Genomic DNA, 18,460 nt, shown 5'->3' on the forward strand with positions numbered 1-18,460 from the left:
CGCGTGGGGGGTCAGTGGTGAGGCTTTCGGATGCTAGCGTGTGGTCAATGCAAATATCAGCTGGTGATAATTGCAGGGAGCCCGCCGAGGAGGATCGAGATAAGATCTGCATCAATTGATACGCACTAAGACGAGCAGCTTTATTTACACAGAAATTTTTTTTTGAATTTATGACTAAGCATGTTGAAAATAATCATGGTAAAATAATGGTTGGGTCGCGACTTCAAAGGACCGTCTATTAACTAAACGCTTTTCCTCACCGGGGTTGACATCCCTGAAAAGCGCATTATCCAATTTTACATCAAGATGCTAGGTGGCTACATGTTAGCATTACGAATAGGATTGTAGTAATATACCAAAATCCAGATTTGATATGTATCGCAATTCCTGACGCGTATTGTGTACAGCAAAACTCACTGATTTTGAAGGGAAAAAAATCAACTGTAATTTTTGAGAACATTTCTTGTGGAGACCTCAAAAGTCAAAACCAAAACTCAACAGTTTATTGCGAAAACGGACATTCTAAATCAGGGGTGGGCAAACATTTTGATTGGCGGGCCACAATGGGTTCTAAAATTTGACAGAGGGGCCGGACCAGGAGCAGATGGATGGTGTGTTTTGGTAACCTCACCTCATCGGAGAAAAAAAATACATTTGATTTGAAATAAAAATGAACAAAAGCATGACAACAAAAGATCTGTGTTTTAGAAAATAAAACATTAACAAGGTGTATTCTTTTTTTTCAAGTTTGGCGGGCCGGATTAAAATGTTAAACAGGCCACATGTGGCCCCCGGGCCATAGTTTGCCCACACCTGTTCTAAATATTCATATTTATATTAACGCCTTTCAGCTTAGAAGCAACTCCTCCAGGCTAATGCACATACAGTAATGGGACTTATTCATTTGCGGTTTTCATTCCTGTTTAGCGAGTAGTTTCCATCCAGAGTCCAGACACTTGTTAATTTGTGGCGCAACGTTGGATACAATCTGATTTAACGCTGTTCCAGCCAGACTTCTGAGCACTCCCCGGTGTCTCAAGATCATGTAGCAAAATTAGCTTATCGTAGCAATTAGCATGACTTTTCCGTCTTTCCTTGTCATCCATTCTTGAGAATGATTCGTCAAAACAAAAGTGTATCATATCCGCCGCCACGGAAGCGATGATTACTGACTTCGGGGCGACTCTACAACATGTTTAGCCACAGCGATAGCCAACTAAAGCGCATTGCTAGCTAGATAATTTGGACATAAGTAGCACTGAATTAGCCTCAACCCTCAACCATCTGCGGTGACGTGAGCGATGAGCGTGCGTCCAGCGAAGCTTTTTGAGATACCTCAGCGGTTGATTCTCAGCTTTGTTATACAATCCGGTGCAAAATGCGAAGCATAACCGCTTATTTCGAGCCTTAGATTCCAATACATAGGCATTGGCATTCCATTTAGAAGCCATCAAAGGTAATCACAGGAAAAAGAAAGCCCACTCGCCCCCTTCCGGTTGAGGACGACTGTCCAGCATTTTTAGATCTCTTCCCCGCGACTTGAGTTGACTCCATTTGAAATTCACAAAAGCTCGGCGACCATTTAGTCAATTTGAATATCAAAAGGTGCTGACAGAGGGCTCCCTCGGCTGTTAAAGGCAGATTCTCGTCGCTGCTACCAAGCAGGTGTGTGATGATCAATTATTGACGACGACGCTCTGGTTACTCTTTGTGGGAGGTGGAATTGAGGACGGGGGTGGGCGACACGGGCGAATACTATTTACATAAAATTAACAGTTCAAAAGAATGACTTCACACACCGATCAAACTTGTTAATTGACTGTCAATGCGGTGTGCCGCCGCATATACACAAAACACACATACACACGCAGCTACATTATTCATCTCGGGGCCCTGACAGGGGAAGACAGTCCAATTTGCATGGGCGTTCCCGACGTGATCAACAACCCTTGACGCCGCATGCATTTTTAATAGGAGCCCCTCCTTAATATTCATGAGGGGGCAAACAATCGCACATGACATTAAACTTTCTATAACAAGGTAAGTAGTTTTCAAACGCTCGTCTTAGCCGTCTAAATGGCCCGCGGAGACAAGACAGGATGCGGCGCATTACCGCATATGCATTGCACCCGTACGGCCATTTTTTAAAAAATTCATCTTTTATTTGTCGTCGATCCATATTGGTGCTCACTGAGTTGAAGTCCAACATGATGTCATGTGGCAGTTGTGTGCCTTCAGGTGGGGATTTTTTATTTTTTTTTATTACGCGTGCAAATACAGAAGTACTTTATACAGCTATGGTATCGAAAGTCAGAATGTAAGTATCGTGACACCATCATCAGTGAATTAAAACTACAAGAATAACCTCAATATTTCACGAGAATTTGGACAAACACCACAGGCATGGTTTGCTTTTTCCTCGACTTTTTTTTCTTTGTGACAATCGATCATGAGACTGAAAAACTATTCTGTCTTCATCTCTTCTCTTTCGGAACAAGTGTGCAGAGTTTCTTCGCCCGATGGATGTCTAGTGAGAAACTTTGGAACTTGAAGGGACCACTGTAGCAGTGATGAATGATGAGCCGAAACGGCCATGACGTTACTTGTGTCCACACGGCACCAGCAGCTTGCACTTTATTGCTTTGCTGCTGTATATTTAGCCATGTGCCAACATGTTCTGACCATGATATATTGCTGAAAAACTGCTACCCATGACCATGAAGCCCTCATACCGGACCAATAAAAAAAAATAAAGTCTGGTTGCTGCGGGTATGTCGTCGCTTCTTAAATACACTTTCCCTAAACAGAGTGTATCATTACCGCATTTCCATGTTGTTTATCCTTAAACAAATATGACTCATGTCAGCGCCGGTTCGTGGGATTTTGATGGGAAAATCGAGTCACAAATTGCAATTCCAAACAAAATTGTCTTGGGAATTATTACTCAATTAATTCAACTGAAACTATATTCAGGAATAATATATATATATATATATATATATATAAATCAGCCCTTGGCATGTGACAAAATGAAAAAACTGAGACACACCAATCTGCTTTGTATTAACTAAGCCTTTTTTTTTTTGTTTCTTACTTATCTGTGACTTGTTAAAAGGTCACTAAAGACTCTCTCTACCGAGCGTAACTTTATGTAAATGCAACCCGGGGAGCCTCGGTGGAGCTCTAATGGGGTCTTCTTTCAGGCTGAGGTGTTTCTAATTGGGTTTACTACATTTTTTTTTTTTTGGCAGACACTTTTCCACAGATGACCAGATAGCGCAGGACTATATTTGGTCTTAGTAGCCCTCGGGGGGCCAGGCTGCATCTTTCCGAGGAATATCTCCTGGTGTCATTAGCAGAGTTTGGAAGATAGCTGAAACTGGGATAAAATTACTCGCTATTGATGAACAGTCAGGTTCTCCGGCTGGTTCCAAGGACAGGCGGAAAGAAAGGCATCTCGAACGCACCTTTCAGCTATGCTAATGGTCACGTTTGTCCCCGTGGAGGTCTCATGCATAATTTAAGCAGGAAAAGGAGCATGCAAAATGTGTAAAATAGGTTTCATTAAATGGGTATAATGTTGCTTAATGCGAGGACGCATGCAAACTAACAACATCTGTGGTGTTATGCATTAAGCGCTCATGTTACTTAATTACATGTGTATTATCGTGTAATTACCAATATTTTATTTGACTAATTATTTTGGTACACTAGTCCAGTGGTTGCATTAATTCCCATCTCAAAAACACTTAGCTCTCCAAGTACCAACATTAAAATACAGCAGAAAAGGCCATCAAAAATGAGGCATACCTATTATTCTTAAAAAGTTTAAAATTTCATACGAATGGAAGTAAGGATGCGCTGATACAGTAATGCCCATTCTGAACGCCTATTCATATTTTCATCATAATTACAAGACACATTGGGCAAATTCCACAGCTGACAAAGTCCTACGAGAGAATTGGCCCAAACGAGCCCCTTGGTAACCAAGACAGATGTTAAATTCCAACACTTTTTTTTGCCCAACAGCATCTACTGCAGACAGAGCATGATGTTAAGACTTCAATGATCCTTTGTATAATAGCTTCGAGTAAATTTTGAAGAAAAAATGTTTTAGCGACAGCAATCCAGCAAATTAATGCCATACTGAAGCAGAAAAAGCCATTTATATGTACTCTAAATGAAGAAGTCTTTGTTTGAATGGTTAACCACACGGACGGACATTTGTCATTTTTTGCCCCAGTGTCATTTGTTTCCCAAATGTGGATGTAGTTAAGGGTGAAGGGAGACAAAACATTGAAGCGTGACTCCAACATGCTGACTTTGTTGACATCATCAATGTTCGCTTTTATGCAAAATGGTGAAGTTTCAGCAATAATTTTGGATCCTTGGATTCTCATTTTTAATACACTTAACAAAACTCCAGAAAGGATTTACTGATTTCTAGTCTCTTTCACTTTTTAATGAATATTTCAAGTACGGCAAATAGAGTAGATTCTGAACTATGTAGAATAGAATTATTTTTTTGAAAAAAAAATATATAGGACTGTAATATTTCAGTTACTTTTCTGAATCAGAAAAAAACATAGTTGTAGAGCGTGAATGTAACATTTGATTTGTTGCTTATTTAAAAAGAATTCTCCCAGCCAAAATAGCTGACATGCTGTGTCTTTTCCGATATGGGTTCTTGAAACTTTTTTGTGGGTCTACTAATGGAAGACAATCTTACCGAATATCATGCTGCTAAATTAAAGGGGCAAAGTTTTCCAAACATTAGGTGATGTTGGGCGTGTTCACGGTTGCAAAAAAACAAATCAATTTTCATCAGGAAAATTTGGTGAGTAGTGAGTAGAGAAAAGCTCTCAAAATGTTCGCCTAAAATTAATGACAATGAAGAAACACATTAACAAACTCAAAAGGCCCAACTAACATTGGTCAAGAGCAAATTTTAATCAGATTATGTGTCCCTAAAAGTATTTTTGACGGTTGATTTAAAAAATATCTATACGCTAGCACATTTTTTGTTATGCGCATGCGCAATAATTGACTTTACCATGCTTTGTAATTTATAGCTATCATGTTTAAAAAACAAAATCCACCTGTTGCTGAACCTACCCCTTAATTAAAAAATATTACGAAATATATTACTATATTACACGTTATTATTTTGATATTATTATTATGAAAACCTGACATGCTAGAGAAAAAATGAGGGCCGATTCTGAATCAGCGCAAAAAAAAAAGAAAAAAATCTGGAAAAGTTAACTTGGATCTTTGATTAAAAATTCAGTGAAATTTTAATGTCTCCAAATGGCACAGGACAAAACAGTTTTCCAGCGGATAACAGAGGATTGCCCCCACCTGCCCCCTCCTCAATTTGGCGAGGGTTCGCTAAATTTGCATTGTTTTCATGTTTGCGATCGTCTTAGCTGTAGTCATGTACAGTACGTGGTAACGTCTGCAGTTTCTGAAACCGCCACATAAAAATAACTGCGAATTGCTCGAATACTTCTTCAAGCCATCTCACATCTTTGGATGCGCAGAAAACAAGTCTTACATTGACAAACGTGAATAAAATGTTTGCTTAAAAAGAGACCGATTTAGTCCACAGCAGACAGACACAAAAGGCCTTCCTGCAAACAACACCCTCATTCCACCCCCCCCCCCCCCCCCAACACGTGCCCTCACGTCTGCCCTTGACGTGACCACTCCACACACACGCACACAAACAGACACAGAGTTACACACTGTCATGTCAGCTCTGGTCAACTTTATGCTGGTCGGAGAGGGCTGCCGCTCAGTCTCCAACCAAGGTCGGGGTTTGTGGGGGTGGGAGGGGGAGCCTGACAGCGAGACGCTCAAGGGGAGGGGGAAGCGCATCGCCAACGCCGTCGGGCATGAATAAACAAACATGTCCTCTTGCCATCACTCAAATGTGTGGTTTTTTTTATTTTTCTGCTGGGATTTTCGAATGCTGATCTCTGTATTGTACAAATGTAACATAGCGCTTCTATTCGGAGTAGGACTAAATGGCGATATTATGCCTAGTATATATCGATATTATGACGCGACGATAATCGTGACTTTTCAATATATAATTATTGAAACCATATACCATTAAGTCAAATTTATGAGCGTCAAACAATGAGTGAAGAAGAAAATGAATACATATTTTGAAATTAAATTAAATGTAATTCAAACAAGAGCTCCCTTCAAATTGTGTCAAGTTGTTCATCGATGAAAGAGATTGTAATACATGATTCAAGTCTGCACTATGACCAATAGGAAGGCGCCGAAATTCTACAATTGTAATCTCGCAATTACAACATGGGATGATGTCATTCCCATTTGCTACAAACTGTAGCTTGAATGTAAACAAACAACTGCAGTTTGCAAACAGCCATTAGTTTGTCTACTGGCGAGTACCACTTATATGCTTCGCTTCACATGACTTCATTTTAGCGCTGGCCTTCGTGCCTCTCCAGAAGCATTCAATTCCATATCATTGCAAACATGATGAAAGTCCAATAGAGCATTTATTCTCCAGCCCAAAAAATTTTCATCACGTCTTAAATTCTGTAATAGTACAGACGGCTATTAGCAGCTGTTTTCAGGCTGCTGATTCACAGGCCCACACAGCAAGACCAAGTGCAGATGTTTTTTTGCTCAAAAAAATCACGGCAAAAAATGCGACGTAAATAACGAAGTAGGGGTAAAAGTAAAAATAACGTTCACAGGGTTGCTATAACATGCTGCAGAATAGTGAGATTGCGACCCCAAATTTTGAGTTATACAACATTGCGTATGGTTTTCTTGCTATGTATCAAATATCTGTATCAGAATATAATCTGTATCTTTAAACAATATGTTAATATCGCTGCGATTCCTGCAACTAATTCCAACGTTGCAATCCATTGTGCATATCTTCAAATATATTGCGGAAGAATCTAACGCCATTACGAGAAAATTGCATCTGGCGTTATTCTGAGATTCCCACAGTTACTTGCAACATGGAAGAAAAAAAAACACCAAAAAAACGCTAAAACACGACTGGGGCCGACCGGATGGAAGGGCAAGCTTTTTCATGGCGATAGGCAAATGGCCCCGGCCGCCTTCAACTGTCGCCACCTCCGATCTTTTGACAAATTGGTTGTGAGGCTTTTTACGACTGATGCACATATCGCAAAAATCATTTCTGCCAAGCCTCCCTCACTCGCTCTGTGTGTGTGTTTGTGCGCGCGCGTGTGTGTGACCTGCCCGTGGGGACATGACAAGCACCGCCACGCATCGCTCTATCAAGCCCGATCTTTCCAGGACAATGCAAATGATGACAAATTCCGTCGTCCTACATTATGCGCTTTGCCGCTAATCTCCCTAATTCGAGAGAATCGCGGAGGGTCTCGCCATTTGGGCTTGAGGGGCATGTTTGTCTGATTGAATGATGATGAAACGGCAGCCCTCAAACCCTCCCACCCCCCATGATGTCTCCCATCTATTCCTCTCTTCTCCTCTAGTCTTATCATGTCGGTTTCTAGGGGTTTTTTTTGTGCAGTTACGGGAGTTTATACTACACAGAATGTGAAAAGTCCACTCTCAGGATCCCCCGTACAAAGAGAACATGATATTGTTGAGCGTTGCTGATTAAAATGACGAGTTTTGGACAAAACAAAGAATGATATCAACAAGACAACACGCGGGAGTGGGTGTAGTACCCGCGAGTCTCAACAGATGGCAGTATAGCTGCATGAAAAGACAAGGCCCAAAACAGCCCAAAAAGCAACTGTCAAACATTTTTTCCTTTGTTGCCCAAAGTCAAAATGTTCGTTTTAAATAAGTACAAATTTCAATAGTGCACTGCAGTAATATTGAGAAAGCTGTAAATTGTTGTTTGTGGGCCGTGCGGCGGAAAACTGCGAGACAAGTATTGCCTGTATCCATTTTTCAGAAAATAACTACATTGGAATCTGTTGTATTGATGATACAACAATGTCAATAAATATAATTATACAGCAGACACTCAATAAGAATCATTTCTATTTTGTATTTTGTTTCCTGGGTTATGTTGGGATTTTAAATCAATAAAATGTAAAAATATTGTAATAATAAAAACTGAACACATGAACAAAAATAACAAGCCCATACTATATACTGCAGTAATAAATCAAATGTTGCTGAACTTCCTTTTAAGGGATTAATTTAGTAAGAAGTACAACAAAAAATAATAACAGTAATTTGTATTTTATATCACATTTAAATTGTCATTCAAATTGCAACAGCATAAAAAAAATGTAAAGACAAAATTTACCACAAAATAACTGTGGCATTTCCAAATGGAAATGAATGGAAATAATCTCATCCATACCGTCGTCACTTCATAACCTATGGGGCCCTGACATCCCATAATGATAAATCCATAACATCAATAAGAGATGTGAATTAAAAGGCAGCATGTTGAAACATAAAAATACAAGCTGTGCATTATTCATTTCTTTTTTAGCTCGGCGACCCCGATGACAGCGACGTTTGAAAAATGAATGACCCCGTGCTTAAAACTTCCCACTCCGACGAATTGCCTCCCTGTCTAATTTATGATCAAGTAAGCCCCCCCACCAAAAAAAAAAAAAACAACTCGCCTACAATGTAAAGTAAACGCTAATCTCTTCTGAGTCGTCTGTGGTGCTGCTAAAAAAAAATGGAAATGCTGGCATATTGTTGCATGTGGATGTAATAATCATTTCTAACCAGAGGCAGCGACTGTCACTTTTAATGTGCGCAACTTAAGGAATCGCAGAACTGGGGCATAATAATCACATACATCATCTGCTGCTGAAGCAAATTCCTAAAATACAAAAAAAAAAAAAAAAAAAGAAAATAAGGGGCTGTTACATTTGCTCGTCATTCGATGCTCCTCTTTCATTAATCTGCTGCTCCCCAAACAAACTACAAATGCAACCCACATTTCATGAATAAGGAAATACTCCATTTCATATTTTTTCTTGACGTTGGGAAATATTATTTTACCACCATAATGTTACATGCTGGCCCCTGTATTGGCCAATGTAGATTACGGCCACAAGTAGATCTATTCCAAAAGGCGAACGCTAAACTTGAGGGTGGATGTGATTTTTTTCCCCTGATTTACTTGTTCGATATTTTTTCTTTTAATGTTGTTAATTTCTTTGTGGGAAAACAATGCATTTTTCAACTCTAATATTGGACGACATGTCTGTTTTGGATGTGATTTTTAACTCATTTACTGCCATTGACGGCTAAAGACGTCAAAGATCCTTTTTTTTTTTACCGGTTGGTATTGAATGAGTTGAAAGCATTTAGGTTGGTCTATATTAGCTGCTCTGAATATTCTTCTGCGTGTAAGTGTGGGAATTCCACATGTGAATTATAGATGCTGGACCCCTGTTGGGCCGTCTGTCTTGGCCACGTGTATAATGTGCAAGGAGCATTTGAAACATCACTTCTGTGTGTGGAAAATCCATTATTATTTTTTTTATTTTTTTTATCTGAAAATACATGTGCTTTTTGAATGTCCTACAGGCTTGGTCTGTATTGGCTTGGTATTTGAAGGTAGTTTTTTTTTTTTTTTTTTTAATTTACCTTATATTGTTTCAATCAACTAGCGTATATTATTGACTATAAGCCGCTATTTTTTTTCTAGATTTTGAATCATGTGGCAAATAAAATGGTGCAGCTTTTCTGTGGATTTTTCTTACACCTGTAAGGGGCCGCTCCATAGTTCATAAAATACACAAAATAAATAGAGATTTTTTTTTCTCCTCGGTTTGTTCTGTTTTAATTAACAAAATTGTTGCCGTCTTTAACTCATTCAATACCATTGACGGATAAATACGTCAAAATCCATTTTTTTTTTACTGGGCTGGTTGTGAATGAGTTAAAAGGAACTGTTTTAAGAATTTGTTTATGTACCTTTCCGTGCATTCACAGTACCAAATCATTCTGTACATGCAGTAAACAACAAATTGATTTCAATAAAGAAAATTGCGGCTTGTAACCTGGTGCGGCTTGTATTTCAATTCTTTTGTCTCTTCCCCCCAAAAAAATTGTTGCTGTGGCTTATATACAGGTGTGCTTAATAGCCCAAAAAATATGGTAATTATATTAATATTACATAATCTCTAGCCAAATAAGGATGTCTACCCAAATAGGTTGGTCTACAGTGGCCTCTTTAAATATTTTACAAGTACGTTCCATATATCTTCTAAAAAAAAAGAAGTTTGGTGAATTTTCTCCCCCAAATATTAAATACAGAACTTGTAATTGGGCACGTGTGGATTTAACAAGGACCATCTTCAACATCCTTCTTGCGTGTGCGAGTGTGAGTGTGAGTGTGAAGTGTTTGGGCCCTGTCAGCTCTCGTCACCGCGGTGGGAAGAAACGCAAGCAGGCAGCTCTGAATAGAGCAGCGAGTAACCATAGCAATGGTACGGTCATATATCGCTCTCATTTCACAACGCTCATGGTAGCGGACTATTTTTATTTTTTTATCTCGATGCATTTCCAGTTCACTTACAGCAATGTACAACAACAAAAAAAAAAAAAATAAAAAAAAAAAAACAGAAGCATGTCGAGCCACACTTAACTGGGGGAGCCGATACTGATCATCGAGATATGGGAAGGACTGAGAATAATTGATGTGTTTTGACTTGAGTGTTTGCCGTTGTTGATGGCGGGAGCGTCACCGCGGATCGCGGCGGTGGCGTAAACACATACTGGCATGTCTGTGGCATGCAGCTCGCACATAAGAACAAACGCCAAAGATGTCATTTTTACATATACAAATACACACACACACACACGCACACACACTTAATAAACATTATATAAAGACTGCAGCCTATTGATTGGCCAACTAAAAATCCCCGTGGCAGTTATGAATCTTACGCTCCTAACGTGACAATGTCACATTTCCAGTAAGTCTTTCATTACCGTTCATGCAGCGCTTGTATTAGATCTCATCAATAGTGCATACGGAACTCATGTTGTGGCCATTTACAAGCCAAGCATGTCCACTAGCAACTGTACAATCCAATTAATAATTAAATAGCCGACGATATGTGGCTCTGTTGCACTCCTTTGCTTCCGAGTCAGTCAAGCACCAATAAGAATACACGGAGAGCCGGTCATAGGCAATCATGCTCAAGGCCCGTTCATGTGTGGGAGCGTGGCGGTGGACAGTAAGCCACGGCGTTGACAGACGATGCACTCTGACACATCCAACTCCCTCCCCTACGTCGTCACTACATGCTAATACCAGCCTGCGTCCACCACGGGGTGTTTTGCCGCAGAAGAGTGGGGCGAGGGGGGGTTTGGCGTTGGTGTTCAACACAAGTCCCCCATTCAAATACCGTCGGTGAGACGATGACCCTCAAATGCAGTCCATTGGTCCCAGAGTTGCCCGGCGCTTCCAAACCACATTAACGCTGATAGGGACTGTACATGCTGGGAAGTCTCAAATGAGCGGGAAGGAGATTCCAGTCCCGGGACTAAATTATACGAGCATGTTTGCGGGATGTGTGATAAATGAAAGCAGATCTCTGCCAAGGCTTAAGTTTGTTACGGTCATGTGCGAAGTCAATGAGTTGACGATGCCGTTTTGGGATGGTCGCGACGGGGAAGGACTACGTGGTATCTTTCTGATCTGATTGCATTTGACAGACTGGGAACATCTCAGGAGGATTTTCAAGTTGCTGGTCGTTGTAAATTCCGGAAGCCATCCAGTTTGAATGAAGGGACTTTTACGATCCATTTAAAACCAGAGAGGATCCTTTAATAATATGTAAACATGAGCCACATGCTGCTTCATCAGCAAAAGACAAAGTCATAAAAAAAAAAAGGTTAGGTGGTGAGCCAATCAGTCGTCATCCTGACCGTCGCTTAAGACGTATTTGGACAAAAGGTCCACGTCATGACTCATCACACGCCCGTCGGGTATTCCGAAAAGGAAACAAGTGCGAGTTAACATGAGTGACGACAAATTTCAGAGCATTCCGGAGCTCGTTTTTCATCGACTCCTCAACTTTGCGGCTACACCCGTCTTCACGCAGCACAAAAATAAATCCGTAAAGTGCGACATGCGGGAGAGGTGAGATAAAAGACGGTTTTTAATAGATGACGACAAACAAAGGCGGGAAAGGCGTTAAGGTGCTGACAAGCGCTTCTTCGTCAGCGAGAGCCGTAAGATTTCAACCGGATTAATTTTTGTTATATTCCAAATGAAGTTAAACATCCTAATTAATCTGTTAGTACGGAATGAAGACCTTGTGTTTTTTTTTTTTTTTTTTTTTTAAAGGTAATCACTCTTGGGTGCTAACTGAGTTGGATGGTGGAGGTGATGCAGGCTGGCTTCAAATAATCTTTATTGCCTCTACAGGTGGGATGAAACTGACAATTTAGCATTTTTAATGGTCACACAATTCTAAAGAGAAGTTAACCACTGTACTCATGATTTCTTTCATAAAATGAGAGAGAAAAAAAAAATATTTAAAGCAAAACACCCTTTTAGACTTGCAAAGGATGCTTTGTTTGCATTTTTATCGAGTTAAAAATGAAGAATAAAAAAATGCAAAATTGTTGTTTGCAATTGTCCGCACAGTAAAAAAAAAAAAAGTCTCTATCATTGCTTTTCAGTATTTCCTCGTCCAGTCGGAAGATTATTCAAATGCTAATGTGTGGCTGGCTAGACCTTGACGTTAATTGCCGCCGTCACATCCACTTTGCTGCCCGTGCCTGGTGGTCCACTTTGACAATTTTCAAAATCCAATGCAAATTCTATTGTGGCTAGGCGCTCGACAGCTCTCCACAAGCTTGTCGGCTGTCATTCACCATTTGGGCAAACTTAAAAAAAAATTTAAATACAAGGGGTGCGGGGGCACCTGGCGTCAGATCGCGCAACCCACCCCCAATGCTCCCCAAACACCGTTCTCACAACGTGATCAGAGAGTATAATTCCCCGGCAAATATCCCAGGGGTGAACAATTCTATTTAAAAAGGTAAGAGGAGATGTTTAATAAGCCGTCGACTGTCTAGTCAAGCTCACACGAGCTATTTTGTTTGCCACTGTAAATCAGTCGATCCATTTTTAACTGATGTTAAAAAAATAAATAAATAAAATAATCCCACCATTTTAGAGTTGTAGTCTGGCAACACATAACTGTAATTGCCAGTTATTAGTCTGACATAAAAACAAAACAAAACAAAAAAAAAAGAAATTTACATTGTAATATTGATTTGAATTTGGTGAATTGTTCAGCCCTGCTAAAGAAGGAGAGAAACGTTTCTATGACGCCAACTGGGCGGAATTGTTTCAAAGCTTCAGCTGTGAAACTTTTATTCCCCCGCTTTCGCTTGAAGTGTCATCGTGACGTCACCGTCTTTTGTTCGTCGGTTTAATTGATGGATGCACTAAAGCGGTAAAGCATCTTAATTGGATTATGCAAATGAAGTCAGACACAATTGGTAGGTGCCTTTGCAATTGGATCTCTGATAAGATAGCAACAAAAAAAAAAAAATTATTGGCAAGATGGTTTTGACGCAAACATGCTGAGAAATGATGAATGTGAATTAGGTAAGTGAAGGCCTTAAAGGCATAGCGCACACTTTCGCCACTATGAGCCAAAAGGTTAACTAATTCTTTAAATCAAAATCCGAGACAAATATGTCAGGACTCGACATTATGCATGATAAGGCGGACGGCCGGATGACAACTTTGAAGGTCTCGCGTCCGTCATGTGCCAAGCTCATCAACATGTTAGCGGCTGTGAGCCGCAACGATGAATCAGGATAATTGCCGTGTACAATAACATTGAGGCAGCATGGCTGTAGAGCAGGGGTGGGCAAAGTATGGCCCGCGAGACAGTTACGGTCCACTCCGTTATCATGAGTCGGGAAATATTTGTTGCAATAATTCACTCATTCATAGTAATTATATTTTTTTTTAAATCCCATTAAATGGGTTGATTTGTCAAAAATAAAGTTTTAAAAATTTATATGTATAAATATTATCCTGTATTATAGTTTTGTTGGATCACAAAAATATAATTGTCAAGGAAGAAACAGATTCCCACAAAGAGAGGAACAATTAGTGGCCAACAATAAAAGGAGATTGCACACATATATTTCAGGGACAGAGACTCTACGCGCTTTGCTTTCAAGTTCATTGTTTAGCTTGCCTGTTGATTTTTTTTCGTGGATTCAAATGAGTGTGTGGACAGCCATATACCTTTATCTAGCAATCCGTCTAAAACTTGAAGACATGGGGAGGCTGTGAATATTTGTTGCGTCAGTGAACTTCCAATTTCACGCCAATCCAAATTAAAAATCTTCACAGAGGTTTGTGTAGCAGTTTTTCGTTTGAATTATTTCAAGCAAGACAAGTTTATGACAAATGTCGACGAGGCTTTTTGGAAATAGAAGCCAAGAGTAAAGACTGCTGGGAAAGCGCAACGACAGCGACGGAGGTTGGAATGCAATAAAGAACCCCAAACCACACGGAAGAAACACGGCTGTGGATGTTCTCTGGTATCTCGTTTCAACCACGAGATTTACAAGAGCACGCTTTTAAAACAACGCTCATGTGTTACAGCTTCTCTTATTCAAAGAATGTTATGAGGCAGACACATGATGAGTTTACGTGGGTCCGAGACACACCTGTTGAGATCTTTACGAGCAATACAAAAGAAGCGTGGCTGCGAGATGCGAGCTAATGTGTTGAGTGAGACAATTCTTTATGGAGTTTTAAACATCTGCGGGATTTTTAGCTTGAAGTAAAAAAAACAAAAAACAAAAGAAAAATGATGTTGATTTTTGATGGCTTGAACTATGACCTTTGTAAAGCCTCATCCAATGATGAGCTACCAACAGTTATTTTTTTTTTTTTTTGCTTCACTTGTCGAACGAAAGGTGCTCCTGTTGAATTTTTGTCGAATCGCAATGACTCAACGAGCTTTATTGAGAGCCAACATTTGCAATATATGATGTTAAATCACATATCAAATCCAAATGGCGATATTTGGAAGAATCACAATTAATGTGCCAAATTGTCCAGGCACACATTTCCCACAGTAATCATCATATTACATATTCTGGAGATAATTATTAATTACAAATTTCTCATTTATTGAATCAAATATTCTTATTATAATACTTCAAGTGGAAATCTTACACATATTGATATCCCATAATTATATCAATCTCCTTAAAATGGCTGAAAAAAGCTTCCTTGACTGCTGATTCTCTTACAGCCTCATTTTTTTTTTTTTTTTTTGGGGGGGCGGGTTTGACAGTCTTTCTGCGGTTTGCCGGGGCCACGTCGGCGCTGCAACAGCCGCCAAGGAGAAGCGTCACCAAGACGGAGGCGCTGATGACAGGTTCCCAGCGAGAGACTAATTGTATCAATATGGAACAAAATAATCCCCCGCTGGCCTGAAGAGTCCCTTCCTGCATGTTTTTGATCAAATGAAGTGATTGCGGCGAGTGGGAGCTGTTGAACAAGCAGACTCCTCGCATTGTTTTCTCAGATGGCTTAGAATGGGAATGATCATTAGCAGCGACGTCAGGGTGAAAGAGTCCACAGTTTTCCAGGGACCAGGGCCCCATTTTCACAGCGGACTTGATGTGACTCGCAACCGCTGTTTTATATCACATTAGTATGCAGTCAGATATTATGCGGAGGACCGCAGAAATCGCTCAGGAAAATGTTATTTATTTATGACGATATATGATTATTCATTTGTGATGTTTGACAAGGAGGAGTCGTAGACTGGGAAGTCCGCTTCTTGCACGAGACGCCGATTGGCTTGACGTTGACTGGACAGCAGACAACTTTTCAAAAACTACTGATTTGTAATTAAAAAAAAAAATTAAATCTGTTAATCTTTAACTTGGTGAAATTTTTAAAAAGTCCAGCACGCCAGCGCACGAGCCTACTGAGGATATGCTCTGCAGGAATTGGATGGAAGGGGAACCAAAGCTCCAGCGAAGAGGCAGACTCCACAGCCAAGTGTGGTTGCACTCGCTGTGTCATTTTCGGATAAAAAATAAATAAATTAAGTGGAACTATTTACTTGTTGATTAAAATCTAATACATAACGTCCTACAAAAAAATTTAACTTAAGAAAAGCCTCTCGGAACGCATCGTGTTGACTCCCACCAAAACGAGAAGAGATAAGGGGGCGTGGCCATATTCCTTATTACCAAGGTGTTAGTTTTGGATTGCTTTCTCCAAAACAAATCGATAAACTTGACAATGCAAGCTAATATCATGTTCTTGACATAAAAAAAAAAATCAATAAATTGAGCTTGTTAGTGAAAAATGGACCATCCCGGCTAGATGATCCCTTGATTGTAATTTGTTTGTGAGCTTTGAAAAGAACAACCACTGTGAATGAAGATGCAAATTAACCTGTTTACGGGCCTAATCCGGCCCGCGGGCCGTATGTCTGACCCCCTTTTGAGTCTTGAACTTTTTGATGAGAAGTAGCCTCATGAGAGAGAATTTAGACTTCTACGTGAGCATTCCAGGAATATATTTGGGAAAACAGATTCACTCAGATGCATAACGCTAGTCTTTCCAATTTTAAAACATAACACAAAATGCCCCCCCCCGCCAAAAAAAAAAAAAAAACTGCAAAATTTAAAAACAGTGTCGCGCAAGTGGGCCCTTGGGTAAAGCCAACATGGCGACAACTTTCCAGGCTGTAGATGTCAGGAATCCGAAGTGTGCTCGAGTCCGCAAGCTGTGTTGAGTCACGGCCATCCGCGCTGTCAAAGCATCTAAGCGAATAGCTAATCCACACGTGTTCTAACTCATACACAGATTTGGCAGCGGCATCAAGGACAGCGAGCAGGAGATGGACACTGTCCTTGTTGACAGTACCTTGACAAGTGTAATCCTAGATAATACACACTGGGTAGACTAACAAACAAACAACAACAAAAAAAAAAAAAAAACGCGGGGGCGAGTACCCAACCACAGAACCGCACTTCCCCCGGCTCCGACGTTGGGATATGACATTCTTTCTGGGCTCCGAGTGACAAAAATGGAGACTCGCTTCCGACAGCGCGGGACAAAATACAGAATCATACAAAACCACAATCATACGCTGCAGCACACATAAACAGCAACGGAGGCAAATACATAAAAAGCATCATGTAACTACGCATCATGGGAATGTCCGCTAAGATCCTCTGAATCCCTCCATTTGTCCACCAATTTGACGTTATGCTTTTTGCAAACCAGAACACAAACGCAACAATCATAACTCCTGTCTGTGATGTGTCACTTAAAAACGAGAAGCACATTGTGGAAAATCACTGAAAAAAAAAGCAAATGGGTAACTTATCAATGTGTGTCACATTTACAGCTGGACTATGCTCCAGCTGAATGAGTTTCACTTCAAACAAACTGATTTAGCAATAAGAAAAAAAACAAAAGAAAAAAAAAGGCAAACAAAAAAAAATGTCTAACGGACACGTCTAACAAATCTAACTGACCATTCCAATGTATTATTATATATATTTTTTTACATATCACAACAAAATTACATTTTAATTAACTTTTTAAATAATTGTATTCATGTAATTTTAATTTAATTATTTTAAAAATGATATTTTGAGCTAAAATAAAGTGGAAAACACAAAGAGGTGATACATGCTTTTTACTGGACAGTAACAATAAACAAAAATCTCTCTCTCTCTCTCCCTCTCTTTCTCCCTCTCTCTCTCTCTCCCTCTCCCCCTCTCTCTCTCTCCCTCTCTCCTTCCACCCTCTGTCTCTCTCTCTCTCTCTCTCTCTCTCTCTCTCTCTCTCTCTCTCTCTCTCTCTCTCTCTCTCTCTCTCTATATATATATATATATATATATATATATATATATATATATATATATATGTATATATATTTATACACCATCCTAACATCCACATTATCTCAAAGTGTAGACTTCTTACCCTGAGGGCTTGGCTGTAGGGCCCTATGTTGGCCGGGGCCCAGTGAGATAGACTCTGCACGTGCAGCGCTTCTCTCCGATGAAAGCAGTCCTCCGCGGCCGGCTCGGTCCACTTCTGGAGGAGACAGTCCATCTGCAGCAGATGGCCAGCAGGCAGCGAGGCCTGGACACACACCCTGGATGGCAAACGGAGTGTTTTACAACGAGCACTTTGAATATGAAGTGGTTTGGAGATGCGATGCGTTTGTACCTGGCAGGAGGGTTAGTGCCAAAGTGTTTCTTGTACACGGCATTGAGTGGACCAAAGTCCTCCATGCTGTTCACATACAGGTGAACAAGGACGATGTCCTTCAGGCTCCAGCCTCTGGCATCCAGCTCACCTGGAACACATCGTGCAGCAGTGTGAGTCGGCATAATGCTGCATGTATACAAACATACATTTATATTTATATATATATGTATATATATATATATATATATA

At 40.1% G+C, this 18,460-nt stretch overlaps 1 protein-coding gene across 6 annotated transcripts in view; it reads right to left on the reverse strand.

Annotated features, from left to right (window-relative positions):
* The window catches only part of dph6 (diphthamine biosynthesis 6), a 192,125-nt gene that overhangs the window by 15,348 nt on the left and 158,317 nt on the right, over positions 1-18,460 (reverse strand). For all 6 annotated transcript variants that reach the window (XR_015846379.1, XR_015846377.1, XR_015846376.1 and 3 more), the window contains 2 exons: positions 18,230-18,359; positions 17,981-18,155 (listed from right to left, as the gene is read on the reverse strand). Coding sequence is in view for 2 of the 6 variants with exons in the window: in XM_088313914.1 (XP_088170040.1) it covers positions 17,981-18,155; positions 18,230-18,359 (305 nt within the window). In the remaining 4 variants the exon portion in view is untranslated. The remainder of the gene's footprint in view (positions 1-17,980; positions 18,156-18,229; positions 18,360-18,460) is intronic.

This window comes from Idiotropiscis lumnitzeri, chromosome 1, assembly GCF_059441095.1.
Source record: "Idiotropiscis lumnitzeri isolate Australia: NSW breed Sydney's pygmy pipehorse chromosome 1, RoL_Ilum_1.0, whole genome shotgun sequence".
Lineage (NCBI taxonomy): Eukaryota > Metazoa > Chordata > Actinopteri > Syngnathiformes > Syngnathidae > Idiotropiscis > Idiotropiscis lumnitzeri.